This window comes from Theropithecus gelada, chromosome 16, assembly GCF_003255815.1.
Source record: "Theropithecus gelada isolate Dixy chromosome 16, Tgel_1.0, whole genome shotgun sequence".
NCBI classification, from domain to species: Eukaryota; Metazoa; Chordata; class Mammalia; order Primates; family Cercopithecidae; genus Theropithecus; species Theropithecus gelada.
The window spans coordinates 51,999,414-52,016,310 of NC_037684.1; the positions used below are offsets into that span (position 1 = coordinate 51,999,414).

At 43.8% G+C, this 16,897-nt stretch overlaps 1 protein-coding gene across 1 annotated transcript in view; it reads right to left on the bottom strand.

Moving 5' to 3' along the window:
- The window catches only part of CYTH1 (cytohesin 1), a 106,444-nt gene that overhangs the window by 18,411 nt on the left and 71,136 nt on the right, over positions 1-16,897 (bottom strand). Inside the window, exons 2-9 of the mRNA XM_025361560.1 lie at positions 15,408-15,490; positions 13,966-14,030; positions 8,297-8,363; positions 7,880-7,998; positions 7,443-7,523; positions 6,106-6,218; positions 4,556-4,704; positions 4,005-4,116 (exon numbers count right to left, since the gene is read on the bottom strand). Coding sequence (XP_025217345.1) covers positions 4,005-4,116; positions 4,556-4,704; positions 6,106-6,218; positions 7,443-7,523; positions 7,880-7,998; positions 8,297-8,363; positions 13,966-14,030; positions 15,408-15,490 — 789 coding nt within the window. The remainder of the gene's footprint in view (positions 1-4,004; positions 4,117-4,555; positions 4,705-6,105; positions 6,219-7,442; positions 7,524-7,879; positions 7,999-8,296; positions 8,364-13,965; positions 14,031-15,407; positions 15,491-16,897) is intronic.

The following is a 16,897-nucleotide window of genomic DNA, read 5'->3' on the forward strand; positions in this document are numbered from 1 at the left end:
GATTCCAAATGACACAGATCTAGATCATGCGGGAGAATTTGCTGTAAGCAAGCACGTGCCGTCCGCCTGCCCATCCTGTGCTGTGTCAAGCAAATTGAGACTCCCTCCCTCCAGTGACTTGTAAGTTTCATGTGAGCCCTTGCCGCTGGTCCCTAAAGGTTAGATGGCATGAATTAGAAGAAAACCATAAATGGACACTATGACATGCATGTGGAAAACAGGAAAGCCTGGGCAGAATTCAATAAGGAGGATAAAGAAGACAAGGACTATATTCAGGACTAAAGCCAATTTATTCTTAAAAAGGAACCCCCTCCACCAATTCAGAGCCTGAGAACTTTGGTCTTCCAGCCTGGCGGGCCATTGGTTGTCCCCAGAGGCTCGGCACAAAGGGAACATCAGCCCATGCTGGCCTCCCATGCGCTCCATCACAGGACAGTACCCGGGGAGCCCTTGGGACTTAGGAGATCATGGAAGAAGCGAGTCAGATGCTAAAAGAAACACGATGGAAGGAAATCAAGGAGAAAAAGCAAAGCCGGAAGAAATTCTCTGCCTGATCACAAAAGCTTGGTTATTATCCCTGGACAATTTATTGCATTACAGAGACCTCTACCATAAAGCATCACTGTGGGCCCACGCGGAACATTTCCACGTGGAAAGAAAAGCAGACATGAAACAAGCAGACAGATCAATGCGTGCCTAGGACAGTCCCTGTGGAACTCACAGGACCACCTCCCACTGCACGGCTCCTCAGCCCTCCTGTGCCCTCCCCGAGATATCAAGGCCGGATGCCATCTTCCCCAAAAGCTGAGATGCCATCTTCCCCTACCTGACAAGTTCCTGAAGCATCTGAGGAAGTGTGCATGTTTGGAGTTGTTCTTTTTAAGTGTAGCTACAGCTCAGGGAATGCTTTGGCACAAATCTGAGGTGTCTTGGGCTAGGAAAACATGTTTCCCCAAACCAGCAAATGGAGAGGAGACACCAAAAACATAACTAGGAGAGCAATTCAGGGCTTTAATGAGGACTCGCTGAAAAAGCGAGGGAGCGAAACAAAACATAAAAACAGAGCCCAGGCTGTAATGCCCTTCTCTCATCCCCACGAAATTAAACACGAGGACTTCAGGGAGGGTTTTTGGGTTTGGAGTTGTTTTTTCACCTTCACTCGGTGTCATTTTGAGTTTAGGACACGCCATTTCCCCTTTTTGTCCCAAGGTAAATGTCTTAAATATCGTCTAATTTAATTCTTTCCCTAGTTTGCTTTTCCATCATGGTAAATCAGAAGCTTTCCCTAGCTTTGGGAAGCCAAGACTTTGTTCTTTCTGGAAAAGTCTCAGCTTGAAAAAAGAAATACTTCCTTCTCTTCTTTCTCCTCTTCCCCACGTCAGAGATTAACTTTCAATCAGGCTGATTAATGGATGTCAAATTGAATATCAAACATAGTGCATGTCTTAGCCAATAATTCCAAGTGAAAATGTCGTGGAAACTTCCTCTGCTTTTACAAACCCACTCTTAGAATGTTTTCTTGCATTACTGCATTCAGTAATGAATATAACATATACTCCTCCAAAAAGGAAAAACGAAAATTGCTCCAAACCCCTGATCCTGACCAGTTCCCTAGGGACTGTACAATAAGTTAGAAGCAGCATTAACACTACCACCGGCAATTAAAAAACAAAATAACCAAAAATAACGAAATAAGAAAATGCTGCAGCAATGACAGTGGCCTATGCAGAGCGAGCGAGCAGGCTGAGGGGTTACATACCTCCTGGAGTTTGGGGCAAGGAAAAGGAGAGCCAAAATCATGGAAACATACAAATGAGGGAGAAAAGAAAATTAAAACAAATAAATTAAACCCGATTCCTTAATCTTAAAGTGCAATGTATCAGTCACATTCATGCCTGCCTGGGGAGAGAGCTGAACTAAAAACACTAAATGGGCAAATGATCCCACCACTGTCTGGCACGTGGACGAGGGGCTCTTACATGCCATGTCCCACCTCATCAAGGCAAGTTTTGGGGCACTACTGAAAACCTGGCCCCAAAGATGCCACAAATCAGCTTTTACAAAGCCAACGTTTATTAGTATCTCCAGAATCAGAGCAAAGAAGGCTAAGATTATTTCAGGGAAAATTAAGTGTCTTTCTTTAGATGGCTGTCACTTTTTAAAGTGTGTAAGAATGCACACACATATACCCATGAATACACATGTACATATGTGTATACACAAGAATACACATTCTTATGGCTATATGCATACACAGACATATACACACAGCTCCAGACGGCTGGAAGCCCTGCCTTCTGCAGCACATAAACACGAAGAGTGATGCTAAGTGTGCTACAATGAAAACACAATATTTGTAGTTTCGAAGGGTTTGATGGAGGTTTAGAAAAAGTAATGCAATGAGCTAAAACTGAGTCCCACACTTGGTAAAATTTCCTCTTTTTTAAAATCTGAAATGCCTCATGAATTTGCATGTCATCCTGGTGTAAGAACCAAGATAATCTTTGTACTGTTCTAATTTTAGTGTCTGGGCTGTCAAAGCTAACACTTAGTATTAGCATTTAAACAAATCTCACTGGAGGGGAAAGTAAATCCAAACTTGGACACACTTTAAACATTTCCAGTAGGTTTTCTTTTAACTCCATCCACTTGGCAATAGGAATGTGGAAGGGAAGGTTGCCTATGGGGTTAGTAATTTTAGAGCCTTAACTTCAAAGATTCTGCTGGCTTAAATATACATAAAATGATGGCCAATTCAAGAGATATTTACAACTGATCGGTGAAGTGATGCCATAAGGGGAATTTATGAATTAAGTCATTATGTATAAGCACAAGGACTTGGGATATGCCTTTAAAAGAAAATATAAAGGCTATTGCTATCTGACCTAGTCAGAAATAAAGGACTCCATTTTAGCCTTCCCGGATGTGCTGGTAATGACCAAGAGAGTACTGACTTCTAATCACTGGGGCGAGTAGTTGGGCTGGTAGAGGACGAAACAGCCCCTGCTAATGTGAGAACCCAACTCATCAAAGGTTAAGGCAGAAGGCAACAGAGGAAATACGCTGTTAGTGGCCCCCCAACCAAAAAAAAAGAAAAGACATCATTATGTCCGGAGAGTCTAGAGCTCTCTCTATATTCTGAAACTATTAATAAAGTAAACACATGTGGACATGAATGTGTATGAAAACCCTACTAATGTTTTTCCTATTGATTATCCTGTCCCCTTCACGGCAAGGCATGACCACAAATCTCAGCAGTACAAGCTCATCACTTCTGGCAGAGGGAAGAGAAATGCATTTTTAGCTTTTCTAAATGAACAAAATAATTAATGTGGCTGATTCAGATTGAAAAGGAGGGGGGAAAAAAAAGAAAAAAAAAAACCGCTGCCCAAGAATGAGTAAGAGTGCTGTGGATTGAGCTGCAGCCAAGGGCTCTAGGCTTGCCATGCACACTGCCTGTGGGGGAGCCAGATGCAGAAGGAAGTGACGATGCACTGGGGCGGGGGCAGGAGCGCCAGGTACAAATCTGTGTGATGGGAAGTAGAAAGATGGACAAGGTTGGCCACCCTCCCAGTGGTTATGGGGACAGGGAAGGCAAACGGACCAGGTGCTCAGAGAGCTGCCTTGAAACAAAACCTGGTCAACCAATTCAAGAGTAAAAATGTGGAGCATGAACACATGTGGGCAGTATTTATGGTGGAGTAAAATCTGTCCCCAGCGGTCTGTGTCCCAGGGGGACAATGACTATGAAGTCACTTCCTTTGTGGAAGCGGACCTTTGTTAGAACAGAACTCATACCAAAGTCTCTTTGAAGTCCCCTATAAGCCACCCCCTTTCCCACATGGTGTGTGTGTGTTCATGAATGTGCGTGAGCATGCATGCGCGTGCACGCACACATGCACACATGCATGCACACACACGCACACACACGCACGCACACGCACGCACACAGCCTTTCTTCCTAAGTCTCAGCTTTGGGAGCCCTAACTCGGAGATGCACTTACCGAGTTTCAGTAGCCAGCCTTCTCGGTCTGGGTTGAAGAAAGTGTGAGTGAGGTCATTCCCGTCATCTTCTGGGATTTTAAAAGGTTCATTTTTTATGCTCTCATAGAGGTTCTGGGATAAAAGATGACAATTTATGTCTCTGATTCTAGAAATATTTTTTCTTCCTCCCCTTTCTCTTCATTCATTCCACAAGCATTCATTATATGCCTATAGTAAGCCAAGCCTGCTGGGTGCTGAGACTAAAAGAATATGACCATTTCTGCTTTCAGGCAGCTCACAGCGACAAAATAAATAAGACTTCCCCATTAGGAAAATAAAGACAGCAGCTTGACTTCTATTCAAGCTTTTAGTTTCATATTTACAAACCACTGTCCCCTTCCTGATTCCGTAGCTGGGCCTCACTACCAACTTCTTAATGAAATTCACATGGTTAAATAAATTAAAAGAGGAGGCCCTTGATAAACTGTCTTTTCTTCCTTCCTACAAAAGACGATCCTGTTCTCAGTGAACTCTTTCTTGACTTGAATGAAGGCCACTCTTGCTTGCTTACCCGGAGTAGCTCCTCCGGCAGGTCTCCCCCATCATTGATGCCTCGGTTCATGGCAATGAACCTCTCCACAGTGGGCTTATCTTTGACATTGGGGTTGTGCAGACTGGTGTTCAACATGATGATGGCAAAGGAGAGGACATAACAAGTGTCTAAAGATGAGAGAAAAGCAAAGGGGAGCCGTTGTATGCTTAGATGACCAGAAACATCCTACTCACAAGAGCAAGAGATATCAGATGAAACCAGGAATAAAAAACCATGTTCTCAGCCGGGTGCGGCGGCTCACGCCTGTAATCCCAGCACTTTGGGAGGCTGAGGCGGGTGGATAATAAGGTCAGGAGTTCAAGCCTAGCCTGACCAACATGGTGAAACCCTGTCTCTACTAAAACAGAAAAATTAGCCAGGCATGGAGGCGTGCGCCTGCAATCCCAGTGACTCGGGAGGCTGAGGCAGCAGAATTGCTTGAATCTGGGAGGCAAAGGTTGCAGTGAGCTGAGATAGCACCACTGCACTCCAGCCTTGGCGACAGAGCGAGACTCCATCTCAAAAAAAAAAAGAAAAGAAAAGAAAAGAAAAGAAAAGAAAAGAAAAAAAACCATGTTCTCCAAAGAACGGGATGAATCCAGATGAACGGGTACACTCTAGGGCACACTGCTGTCTGAAAGGAGCAAGGCACGAAAAAGTATATAAAGTATTCAAGACTTAAAGCTGTTTATTTTTTCAGATTGGAAAGGAGAATACACACACTGTAGAAACTCTGAAAAACACAAGGTATTTTTAAAAAATATGACCTATAATGACCTATAATCCCACTATCTAGCAATAATTTATTTTGCTTTATTTCCTCTACGTAAATGTGTCTAGGTATAACTCATCACATATTTATCTCACAAACATATACTACAACAAAATTGGAAACAAACTAATACATATATATGCTTTTCTGCTAATCTTACTATCATTCTCCCATGTCAATAAAAATTCTTTGTAACAACATGGGTTTTTTTAGTTTTTGTTTTTTGTTCTGAGACAGAGTCTGACTCTGTCGCCCCAGCTGGAGTGCTGTGGTGCGATCATAGCTCGCTGCATGCCGTCTTAAACTCCTGGGCTCCAGAGATCTTCCTGCCTCAGCCTCACAAACAGCTGGGACTACAGGCACAAGCCACCACACCTGGTTAATTTAAAAAAAATTTTTTGGAGACAGGGTCTTATAATGTTGCCCAGGCTGGTCTCAAACTCCTAGCCTCAAGCAATCCTCTCACCTCGGCCTTCCACCCAAGGTGCTGACATTACAAGTGTGAGCCACTGCACACAGCTCAAATGTGGTTTTTAACAGTTGTGTATTTCATGGTTCACAGGCACCACAATTTAAATTCACAGTGCCATACTGTCGGACTTTTGGGTTATTTCCAACATTTTACTATTCTAAGTATCATTAAATAAATGTTCCTAGGCATGAATCTCAGCCCTTTTGTTTTAGAAATTATCTGGTGCCAAGAAAATAATCCAGTGTAAAATGCCCATCATAAACTAGGATGGATTATCGTACTTACCCGTGGACTGGAACACGCCATTATTGCACTGACAGTATCGCTGGGCAAACGCCTCCATCATCCGGTCAATCTTCTGGGCCTCTCCGGGTAGCCGGAAGCTCCACAGGAACTGCCTGAGTGGGTAAAGACAGAGTGCTCCAGAACTCGGGGAGGCGATTTACTTCTCTATCAATTGTTAAACTGTCAATGATTTTTTTTTTCTTTCTTTTTGAGACAGAGTCTCACTCTGTTACCCAGGCTGGAGTGCAGTGGCATGATCTCGACTCACTGCAACCTCCGCCTGCCGGATTCAAGCAATCTCCTGCCTCAGCCTCCTGAGTAGCTGGGACTACAGGCGCCCGCCGCCATGCCCGGCTAATTTTTTATATTTTTAGTAGAAACAGGGTTTCACCATGCCGGCCAGGCTGGTCTCGAACTCCTGGCCTCAAGTGATCCACCCGCCTCAGCCTCCCAAAATGCTGGCAGTACAGGCGTGAGCCACCACACCTGGCCACGGACAATGACTTTTTAACATCAAAGTGCAAAGGGAGCCCTGCTGGGCTTCAGCCTTCTGTTCCTATGACTCTGAACAGATGCAAAGTTGCCATCCACACCACTGTTATTTTAATCAAAAGTAAAATTTTTCTTAGGAAAAAGTGAAAAATTAGGAAGGAAGCCATTCCTACTGAGGAGTGGTTTCCCTCCTCAGAATAGTATACAAGACTGAAACATAGATAATGCTCATTTTAAATAAACTCTATTTCCGGAAAACGAGATGGGTGACAGAAAAAGAGAAGACTGTCTTATCAAAGAATTAACAATTGATCCCTTTAAGTCAAAGAAAGACCCACAGCTAACAGGTTTAATTGTGGATTATTTCCATCCAGCTAAATGATAGCACAAGAGATGAAGTCATTAATTATACCTACAGCAGTGAAAATACAGAATGACAGTTTCTTAAAAGGCACAAGGTAACAAATTTAATAAAAAATTAAGGTTTACTTTTTTTCTTTCCAAAATGAAATGCATAACTACTTATTCCAGGGCAGGAAACCAAAGGATTTTCTAAACTTAAAAATTTAAAAATTTAAGTATTCATCAATTTCTAAAACCTCAAATGTAAGACTCAAGGAAGAGTGTTACAGAATGTGCCTCCGGAACGTAACAGAACTGAATTCCCCTTGACCATCCAGTCATTTCCAGTCAGAGACCAACAGATTTCTTCCCTCCAAAATACTCCAAAATATTCAAAATCATACCCAAAGATATAATTCCAATAAAATGGCACCCAGAACAGACTCATGATCAAAGGCTGGCCTCCCACTCCTTCCAAAGCGGCTCACCTCAAGAATACTCACCGTAGTGCCTGAACGAGATTAAGATCAGTGAACTCGTGCAGCTCCACAAATGCATGAAGAACCTGGATATTAAACTCATCTCTATCGAGAAAAGACAAAAAATGGGAGAGAAAGCAGGAGTCAGACACTGACACTGAGAATCTCCAGCCAGGCCATGTCTCCCACACTCCGTCCTGTGGCTGTCCAGACAGCTGCTCGCGCACACTGTCAGCAAGAAGACTGGGTAGCTCTGCTGACTGGCTAAACAAGCTTGATGTCCCCATGACTCCCGGACAGACCCATCACTATTCCCCAGAAAAGCCTCCCCTCAACACCAGTGTGGCTACAGATGCTTTAAGGCAAAAACCCCTCCAAGAACCTAAAGCGTATTTGGGAGTTTGTTTCTTTGTCATTCCTGAACAGCCTTCCCTAGCACGCGCGCATCCCCAAGGCCTTGCCTCTCCCCTAGGTAGTCTCCGATGGCTGTCTTGTTGAGCCCTTCGCCTTTGTATAAGAACTGGGCAATGTCTTCACAAGTGTTCTTCAGCAGGTCGTTCTCTATTAAGAACTGGATCCCCTAGAAAAAGACAATGAAAACGCCAATGATGCTTTGCTGGGAAACAGCTAAAAAGAAGAGGAAAGGGCACAGGAAGAAATGGGTGTGGGCGCAATGGAGTATTTAATAAATAGTTGCTAGCTGACCTAAAAAGCCGGAGAGTCACAGTTTAGGAACAAGGGCTTAGCGCATAACATTTGCTCTACCAAACGGCAACATGAACTGTAACACTTGGGAAGAAACGTTTTTAGGGTCTATCTGAGCACTATAAAAAAAACCCCATCTAATATGGACCACTTCCCGCTTCTTTCTCACTTACCTTTTTAGGGTCCATATTAAATTTTTTCCTGCCCATGGCTACCTGTTTGTTCCTCTGCATGTTTTTCCTGTAAAACAACCATCACAGCCATTTTAGTACTTCAGGCCACTGGAAAGGCTTGAAAGACTAGTATCATTTCCACAGGAGTCCACTGATGTACACAGATTTTTGAAAGATTTATGCAGGAAAGCAACAGGCATAATCCGGTGGAACTATGAAAGGCCAACTGAAACCTGAAGCCTGAACCTGGCTCCAAGCTCATTTGCTCCTTCTACCCTGGATCAGAGGTTTTCTTCATTTTTTTTTTTGAGACAGGGTCTCTCTCTGTCCAAAGGCTGAAGTGCAGTGGCGCTATCCCGGCTCATTGCAACCTCTGTCTCCTGGGCTCAAGTGATCCTTCCACCTCAGCCTCCCAAGTAGCTGGGACCACAGGCGCATGCCACCATGCCCTGTTAATTTTTTTTTTTTTGGTGGAGACAGGGTCTCACTGTGCTGCCCAGGCTGGTCTCAAACTCTTGCGCTTAAGCGATGTGCCCGCCTCGGCCTCCCAAAGTGCTGGAATTACAGGCGTGAGCCGCTGTACCCGGCCAGTTTTCTTTTTTAACATGGTTTTTAAAAAAACTTTATCAGGGTGGCCGGGCGCGGTGGCTCAAGCCTATAATCCCAGCACTTTGGGAGGCCGAGACGGGCAGATCACGAGGTCGGGAGATCGAGACCATCCTGGCTAACACGGTGAAACCCCGTCTCTACTAAAAAATACAAAAAACTAGCCGGGTGAAGTGGCGGGTGCCTGTAGTCCCAGCTACTCGGGAGGCTGAGGCAGGAGAATGGCGTGAACCCGAGAGGAGGAGCTTGCAGTGAGCTGAGATCCGGCCACTGCACTCCAGCCTTGGTGACAGAGCAAGACTCCGTCTCAAAAAAAAAAAAAAACAAAAAAAAACAACTTTATCAGGGTATAATTTACTTATAATATTCCTACTGTAGGTACATATCTGAATTTTTAGTATACTAAGTTGTGCAACATCACCATAATCAAGTTTTAGAACATTTTCATCCTCCCTACGGAATTCCTCACATCTTTTTACAGTTAATCCTCACTTCTGCCTCCATCCCCAGGCAACTATTAATCTATTTTCTGTCTCCATAGATTTGCCTATTCTGGACATATCATACAAACAGAGTCATAAAATAGGTGGATTTTCAGATCTAGCTTCTTTCATTAGCATAATGCCATCAAGGTCATCGTGCTGCAGTGTGGGCCAGTACCACATGCCTTCTTGCTGCTGCGTCATCTTCCACGGTACGGATAAACCACATCTGTTTATCCATTCACCAGATGATGGACACTTAGGCGGTTTGCAGTTTGGGACGATTATGCGGAAGGCTGCTATGAGCATTTGTGTACAGGCCTTTGTGTGGAAACATGTTTTCATTTCCCCTGGGTAGATATCCAGGGCTGGACACTGCTGGGTCATATGGTACATCTATATTTAACTTTTTAAGAAGCTGCTAAATAATAGGTGGTTTTCTCGACTGTATCAGAATGAAAAATGCAGATTCACAGACCATGCTTCTCACAGTCTGATCCACCAACCAGCAGCCTTGGGAGCATGTCCGACATGAAGACGCTCTGTTCGTTTATACATACGCACCACCTGGGGCCTCATCAAAACAGATTCTATGTCTGAGAAGGGGCCTGTGCTTCTGTACGTTTAACATGATCCCATGTGTGGAGTCTGAGTAGCAAGGCTCTGGACTGGCTGAGTCAAAGTACAAGGGGCAGAACCTAGGAATTTGAATTTTTAAAACCTTCTGCAGTAATTCTGGTGTGCACCCAAATTTAAGAACCACTGCCATCAATGTCAATAGTAATTTTATAATCTCTGAGAGCAAAAGAGATGCCCAGAAATAAAATCGTAACATGTTATTGCCTTGAAGAACACAGGTATTCACTAGCTAAATCCTTGGAGGGAAGAACATCTTCCTAAGTGTTTTGAGAGTTGGTGTTTTTACTGTTTTTATTCCAAGCAGGGTCTTGCTGTGTCGCCCAGGCTGGAGTACAGTGGTGAGACTGTGGCTCACTGCAACCTTTAACTCCTGAGCTCAAGTGATCCTCAGGCCCCAGCCTCCTGAGTAACTAGACTACAGGCAGGTGCCACCACAACTGGCTACTTCTTAAAACATTTTGTAGAGACAGGGTCTTCCTATGTAGCCCAGGCTGGTCTTAAACTCCTGGCCTCAAGCCATCTTCCCACCTTAGCCTCCCAAAATGCTGGTATTATAGGCGTGAGCCATCACATCCAGCCTGTTTTGACCTTTTGAAAGGAACACCTGAAAACTGTGAGTAGTATCAGAACTTCCAGGTGTAAGATAATCTGGGATCCCCTGTGAACAGCTGCCTTAAGAAACAAAGTCACAGGGGAAACACCATTTAATTTCAGCCAGAATGAAGGGTTATGACCAGATATCTAGAAATTCCTATTTAACTAAAATGATCATCTAATTATTTTTTTCTAAATCCAGTAAGATTACTTTGATCAGTATTTCCAAACAAGTACCACAAGGAAAGGCCTGTTTCATGGTTTCCAGTGTAAGTGGCGAGGCAGTGTCAGAGGTGCCCACAGAAGCAAGGAGTGAAACTACTGGGAATACTCAATTTCCTGGACCTCAGTCCGGTCCTTCACCAGAGGCTTTCCTGCAGCCACCAGAACACACACTCCCAGATCTCTGCCAGCCACAATCTGTGCCACATGACTGCCCGGGACACACACCAAAGATGGCGCCCTCATTTCACTAGCTAGCCAGCTCACTTCTCCATCTGCTCCACTTGGAGCCCCTATAGCTCCAGGCCCTAGGCAGCTACCTCTCTAAGGGGCCTTCCCCAGTCTACACAGGTCTGACACCCTAGTAAGGTGTCCAAAGCAAAACAGCTGTCCCTGCTACTGGATCGCCTTAGTTAACTGACGCGTATACATTTCAGAAAGTGAAATCTTGTACTCCAGGAGTATATCATTTTTGCTTGATTAAATAGTATTTAGGATAATTTCTACATAATGCTGGCCTCAGGTCGTTGATGAGAAACATGAATTCTCTCCTGTGGGAAAGTCTGAGCAAATGTAATGCGTGCTTGAGAAACAAATGCAGGGTGAGCCTGAGTACCCGTATGGATGGATCCTTGGGGATCTGCAGAATCACTTCCCGCTTGGTGCTTTCAATACTGGAAAACCATTTTAAGTTCCAGATTAAAAAACAGTAATAACCTAAAAAACCACTCCCTGACTCACAACTTCAGATGCAGTTCATGAATTACAAGTCTTCCCAAATTCACTGGCTGAGTACTTTGAATGCACTCACATTCCCGGTGTCTGCATTTCCTTGCTGTTCTATGGTAACTGACAGAGAATTAATCAAGAGAAAAAAACAAAGGGCACACTGAATTCTGAGTATGTGTGTGCGGACACCAGAATATACAGAAAGGAAACATACCAAAATATGAATCCTGATTATCTCTGGGATAAGTGTTTATGAGAAATTTGTTTTTTATACTTTTTTGTGTTTTACCAATTTTCTGCAATAAAGGTATATTACCTTTATAACCAGAAAAAAAGCCATTTTTTTACATTTTTAAGATCGAGGTAAAATTTACATTTAACAAAATGCGCACATCTTAAGTGTACAGTTCAATTTGTTTTGATGAGTGTATATACCCTTGAAGCACCACTCAGATTAATACACAATATTCCTGTCATCCTGCAAGTTCTCTATGGCCCTTCCTAGTCAACCCCACCCCAGCCTACCCCAGCAACCACCTCGGAGGCAGCCACTGCTATGATTTCTGCCAGCACAGCTTAGTTTGTGTGTTCTAGACGCTCATGCATGGAAGCACACGGTGCCCACAGTTTCTTTCACTCATCACAAGTTTGTGAGATTTATCTGTGCTGCTGCACGTTAGCAGTTCATTCCTTCACACTGCTGAGTAATAGTCTCTTACCTCGACCTGTTTATCCAGTCACCTGCTGGCAGGCATTCAGGGTACTTCCAGCTTTGGTTATTGTATATAAGAATGCTATAGATATTCTAGTACAAGTCTTTGTATGGACATGTGTTCACTTCTCTTAAGTGACTAGGAGTTGAATTGCTGACGAAACTGCCAAACTTCTTTCCCAAATGGTTATATTTTATTCTCGCTAGCACTCGCCAACATGAGGTGCCATCCATCTTTTTAATTCTAGCCATCCTAGTGGATGTGAAATACCGTTTCATTGGGGTTTTAATTGCACCCCCTTACAACTAATGATGTTAAGCATTTTTCATGTGTCAGCTATATATAAGGCTTCTTTTGTAAAGTGTCCAAGAGTCTTGCCCGTTTTTTTATTTGGGCTGTCTTTCTATCACATATTCTAGATATGAGTCCCTTTTCAGATATATTTGTTGCAAATATTTACTTCTAATCTGTTGCCTGTTCATTTCTTTTAATAGTTTTATCTTTTATAAAAGTAGAAGCTTTAAATTTTTATGAACTCCAACGTATCCATTTCATTTAAGCTACAAGTATTTAACATGGAAAGAGGGGAAACTAATCCAAAATACCAAATGGACAATACAGAGACTGGCCGTGATGAGCTGGCCGCCTTCTGTGGAGTACTCGGCCTCACTACACCTTGGTGGCACTGCCCACAGAAGTCTAAAACAATAAATCAAACAGTCCTATGAAGCCAGACGGGAAGACTTAGGCTTAGAAAAATACAGACATGTAGTGAATTGGAAACAGCCATTTATTGCCTTAAGCAGTCAGAAAACGGTCTGGGAACCCCATTCAAAACTAGACTCTCAAAGTCACTAACATTTCATGTAAATAAAAGAAAAAAAAAGCAAAGAGTCCTTGTCCTTTTATACTATAATTGCATTTCTACATTTCCTTCCCTTAAGCATTAGGAAGGTACAAATAAGCTTGCGATTATACTCAGACATGACTGGGCACTCCAGCCCTTAGAAATTGTATCAGCAGCATTCATTAAGCTTTTCCTTTACACAAAGGAAAAACAGAAACTTTAAAATGTACACACAGAGTGGACAACAGAGGGGAGTACTTCACATAAAAATTCAGGAGCAGTTTAAGGCTTTCTGGGGCCTTTGACGTTCGTTCTCCAGTTCAATTTTTTTTTTTTTTTTTTTGAGACGGAGTCTCGCTCTGTTGCCAGGCTGGAGTGCAGTGGTGTGATCTCAGCTCACTGCAACCTCCGCCTCCCAGGTTCAAGTGATTCTCCTGCCTCAGCCTCCCAAGTAGCTGGACTACAGGTGCACACCACCACACCCAGCTAATTTTTGTATTTGTAGTAGAGACAAGGTTTCACCATGTTGGCCAGGATGGTCTCAATCTCTTGACCTCATGATCCGCCCGCCTCGGCCTCCCAAAGTGCTGGGATTACAGCTGTGAGCCACCGCGCCCGGCCTCCAGTTCAATTTTTCAACAATGGAAGAACCTCCTATGTTCAGGAGGCCTTGCGGTGAAGGATGAAAGGCAGAAATGATGGGTGTATACGTGCTTGCTAGAACTAGAAGGACACAAAGCTGACTTTTTCCTTCAATCTGCCACATAAGCGTAATTAAGGCCTGGGTGCTTCAGAAACTACAACCACGAAAGTCACCCAGCAGCAGGGCAGACTCACCTTTCCTCTGTGGATCCCAGGTTTTCAATTTCATTAGCTACTTCTGCTATCTCATCCTTCAGCCTCTGTAAAACAGACAGTCCAGAGTTAGCAGGAAAGGGAAATGCAGATCAAATTAAAACTTCTAAAATCTCACATAACTCCCTCCAACCAAAGACAAAATAAAATAAACCAAAATGAAACAAAATACCACAAAAATACAAAAAAGTAAATTAGGAAAATTCATCTGTTTCAGAAATATTTATTGAGTGCCTACCAAATAGTAAGCATTCCAGAAAATACCAAGGTAGAAAAGGATACAGCCTCTGACCTCAAAGAGTTTACGGTCTAGGAAAGTTTATAAGAATATATGCTATGTAAAAAAAACTGGTTGCCCCATCACAATCTTTCAGAACAAATCTGCAGCTAACTAAATACAAGTGTGCCAGAAAATTCAGAGGACAAAGTCTCCTACCCAAATCCCAGGCTGCAGAGCCAGCAGTAGCTGTGCCAGGGCAACACTGCCACCAAGTGGCTGGCAAAGGGAATGTCTGATCAAATCGATTGCATCCACACCCACCCTCCTCGTTCCAGCACACCCTTGGTCAGAATGGATGGGCTCTCCGGTGGAAGCCGGGCTTCAGTGGAGAGCTGCTCATCTTTCTCAGGATCTACCAGTGAAGCAGGAGTCAAAGGATCAGGGAGAACTATCAAAATATACTTAACTCCAGAGCAAGTCAAGTCTTTCCTCATTTTGCTTCTTTGGGCAAACAGGATTCCCTCCTTAACCCCACTCCTAATGTTTTACAAAGAATTCTAAAAGAATAACATTTACTGCCTTAGGGTGAAAATAATCCAATTACTGGCTTCTAGACTTATTTCCTACAAAGCTTGATAGTTACGGAAAGGAACTTGGAAAAATAGTAAAATTGCTATCACTAAGTACATCTAGAGGGACCAGAAATTACGCTGTCTTTTATGCTAAGTCCTTACAAGTGTGTAGTAGGTGTTTTCATGATCTGACAGATGAAGAAACTGAAGTTCAAGGAACCAGAACTCTCTTGTCTCAAATCATTCAGCTAGTAAGCGGCAGAGCCAGGGCCGGGGTGTGGGCCGAGCTTCGCCTGAAGCCCACGTTCTCATTGCCTCTCCCCATCCACTCTGCTCCACAAGGGCAAACACAGCAGAGAGGACTACTCAGGAGACAGGAGTCCTGCAGGGTGTCTCCAGCTCTGACAACCGACCAGCTGGGTGAACCCGGACAAGCCACTCAAGCTCTCTGACACTCCATCTCCTGAGCTGTAGAGGAAAGGTGATTATCAACACCTACACTTTGTGCAGAGCTGTAGTGAGGGCAGGTCAAAAGTGTCCTGAGGAGACACGCTGCAAAGGACACCCTTTTATACAAATGGGACTGTCACTGCGGTTCTTAGGCTGGTGAAACCACCATGCCACTCTCCTACCTGAATGTCAGCCAGCAGCTCCTGTTTTCTTCGTCGGATGTTCTCCAGTTCTTGACGCTCCTCTGCGGTCAGGTCACTGGGAACTACGAAAATGGAGGGCAGTGTTACTAAGAAAGCTTTTATCTCGCCAAAAATCAAGGAAGATCCAGAGGCCACGAAAGGAGAAGGATACCAAGAAAGAAACTAGAAGCCAGTTTCAGAAGCCAGACTGAGTGACAGAAATAGTTATGGCTCCAATTCTTATCAGATTTTCTAAAGAAAGGAAGGCCCTTAAGTCACACAGAAAAGCTCTAAGAAAGGAACTCTTGGAAGGAAAAACAAGAGAGAAGAGATTACTGAAGGTTAAATTAGGTTGGCTATGAATGAAAAAGGATGAATATTAGCTGAGTGCCTGGCCATTTTCATCCCTTCCAGCTGGGAGACTTCAGGCTGACGTTTAATTAATCTCTCTGGGCCTCAGCTCCCTCATGGTCAAAAACAGAGCAGGACCGCCTCGCTGAGTTGAGCTCCAACATGGAAAGATGTCCGTGACCCCGAGGTGGGGAGGGGAGGCAAGAGGCAAAGCAACATGTACGAACAATTTTGTGCCATCTCTGGGAGGGGTCTGGAGAAAGAGACTATGTATACACTGAGAACTAATAGAAGTCTAGAATATATACCTAAAATCGTGCTTAACTCTGGGAACGGGGATTATGGGACTTCCTCTTTCTGCTTCATACCTTTCTTCATTGTTTGGATGTTTTACAATGTGCTCTTATCATCAGAACAAGGTTACTTAATTCCCAGATCACAGCTCTTACCACAATATCCTTCTGCAATCCTCCAATGGCTCAATCTCCCCACCTATACAAACAGGAGATTTGGACAGACACCCTCTAAAATGACCCTTCAAGCATACTGTGGGAAGTTATGTGGGCCAATGAGAAGAACAAGCATTAGAATCAAGCAAACCAGGTTCAAATCCTAACTCCAATCTACCAAATATCAAATTAGGTCACTTCAGACAAGTTATATAACCTATTTGGGTCATACTTCATCATCAATAAAGTGGCCCCACCATCACCCACTTGATAAGGATGATGTAGAGTAAATTAAGGTGCCTTAAACCCTGCCTGGTGCTGAGCAGAAGCTCAGCTCTTGTTCCCTCCGTGGCACAGCAAAGGGCACCCACACTCCCAAGGGTAGGGGTGGCGTGAGTGTCCTTCTATCCTCAGTGGGTGCCTATGTGAGCCTGAGCTGCGCTGTACAATATGGTGGCCAGGAGCCCCAAGTGACATTAACCACTTGAAATGTGACTACCCAGTTTGAGATGTGCAGTATGTATAAAATATACACTGAGGCCGGGTGTGGTGGCTCACGCCTGGAATCCCAGCACTTTGGGAGGCCAAGGTGGGCAGATCACGAGTTCAGGAGATCAAGACCATCCTGGCTAACATGGTGAAACCCTGTCTCTACCAAAAATACAAAAAATTACTTGGGTGTGGTGGCGG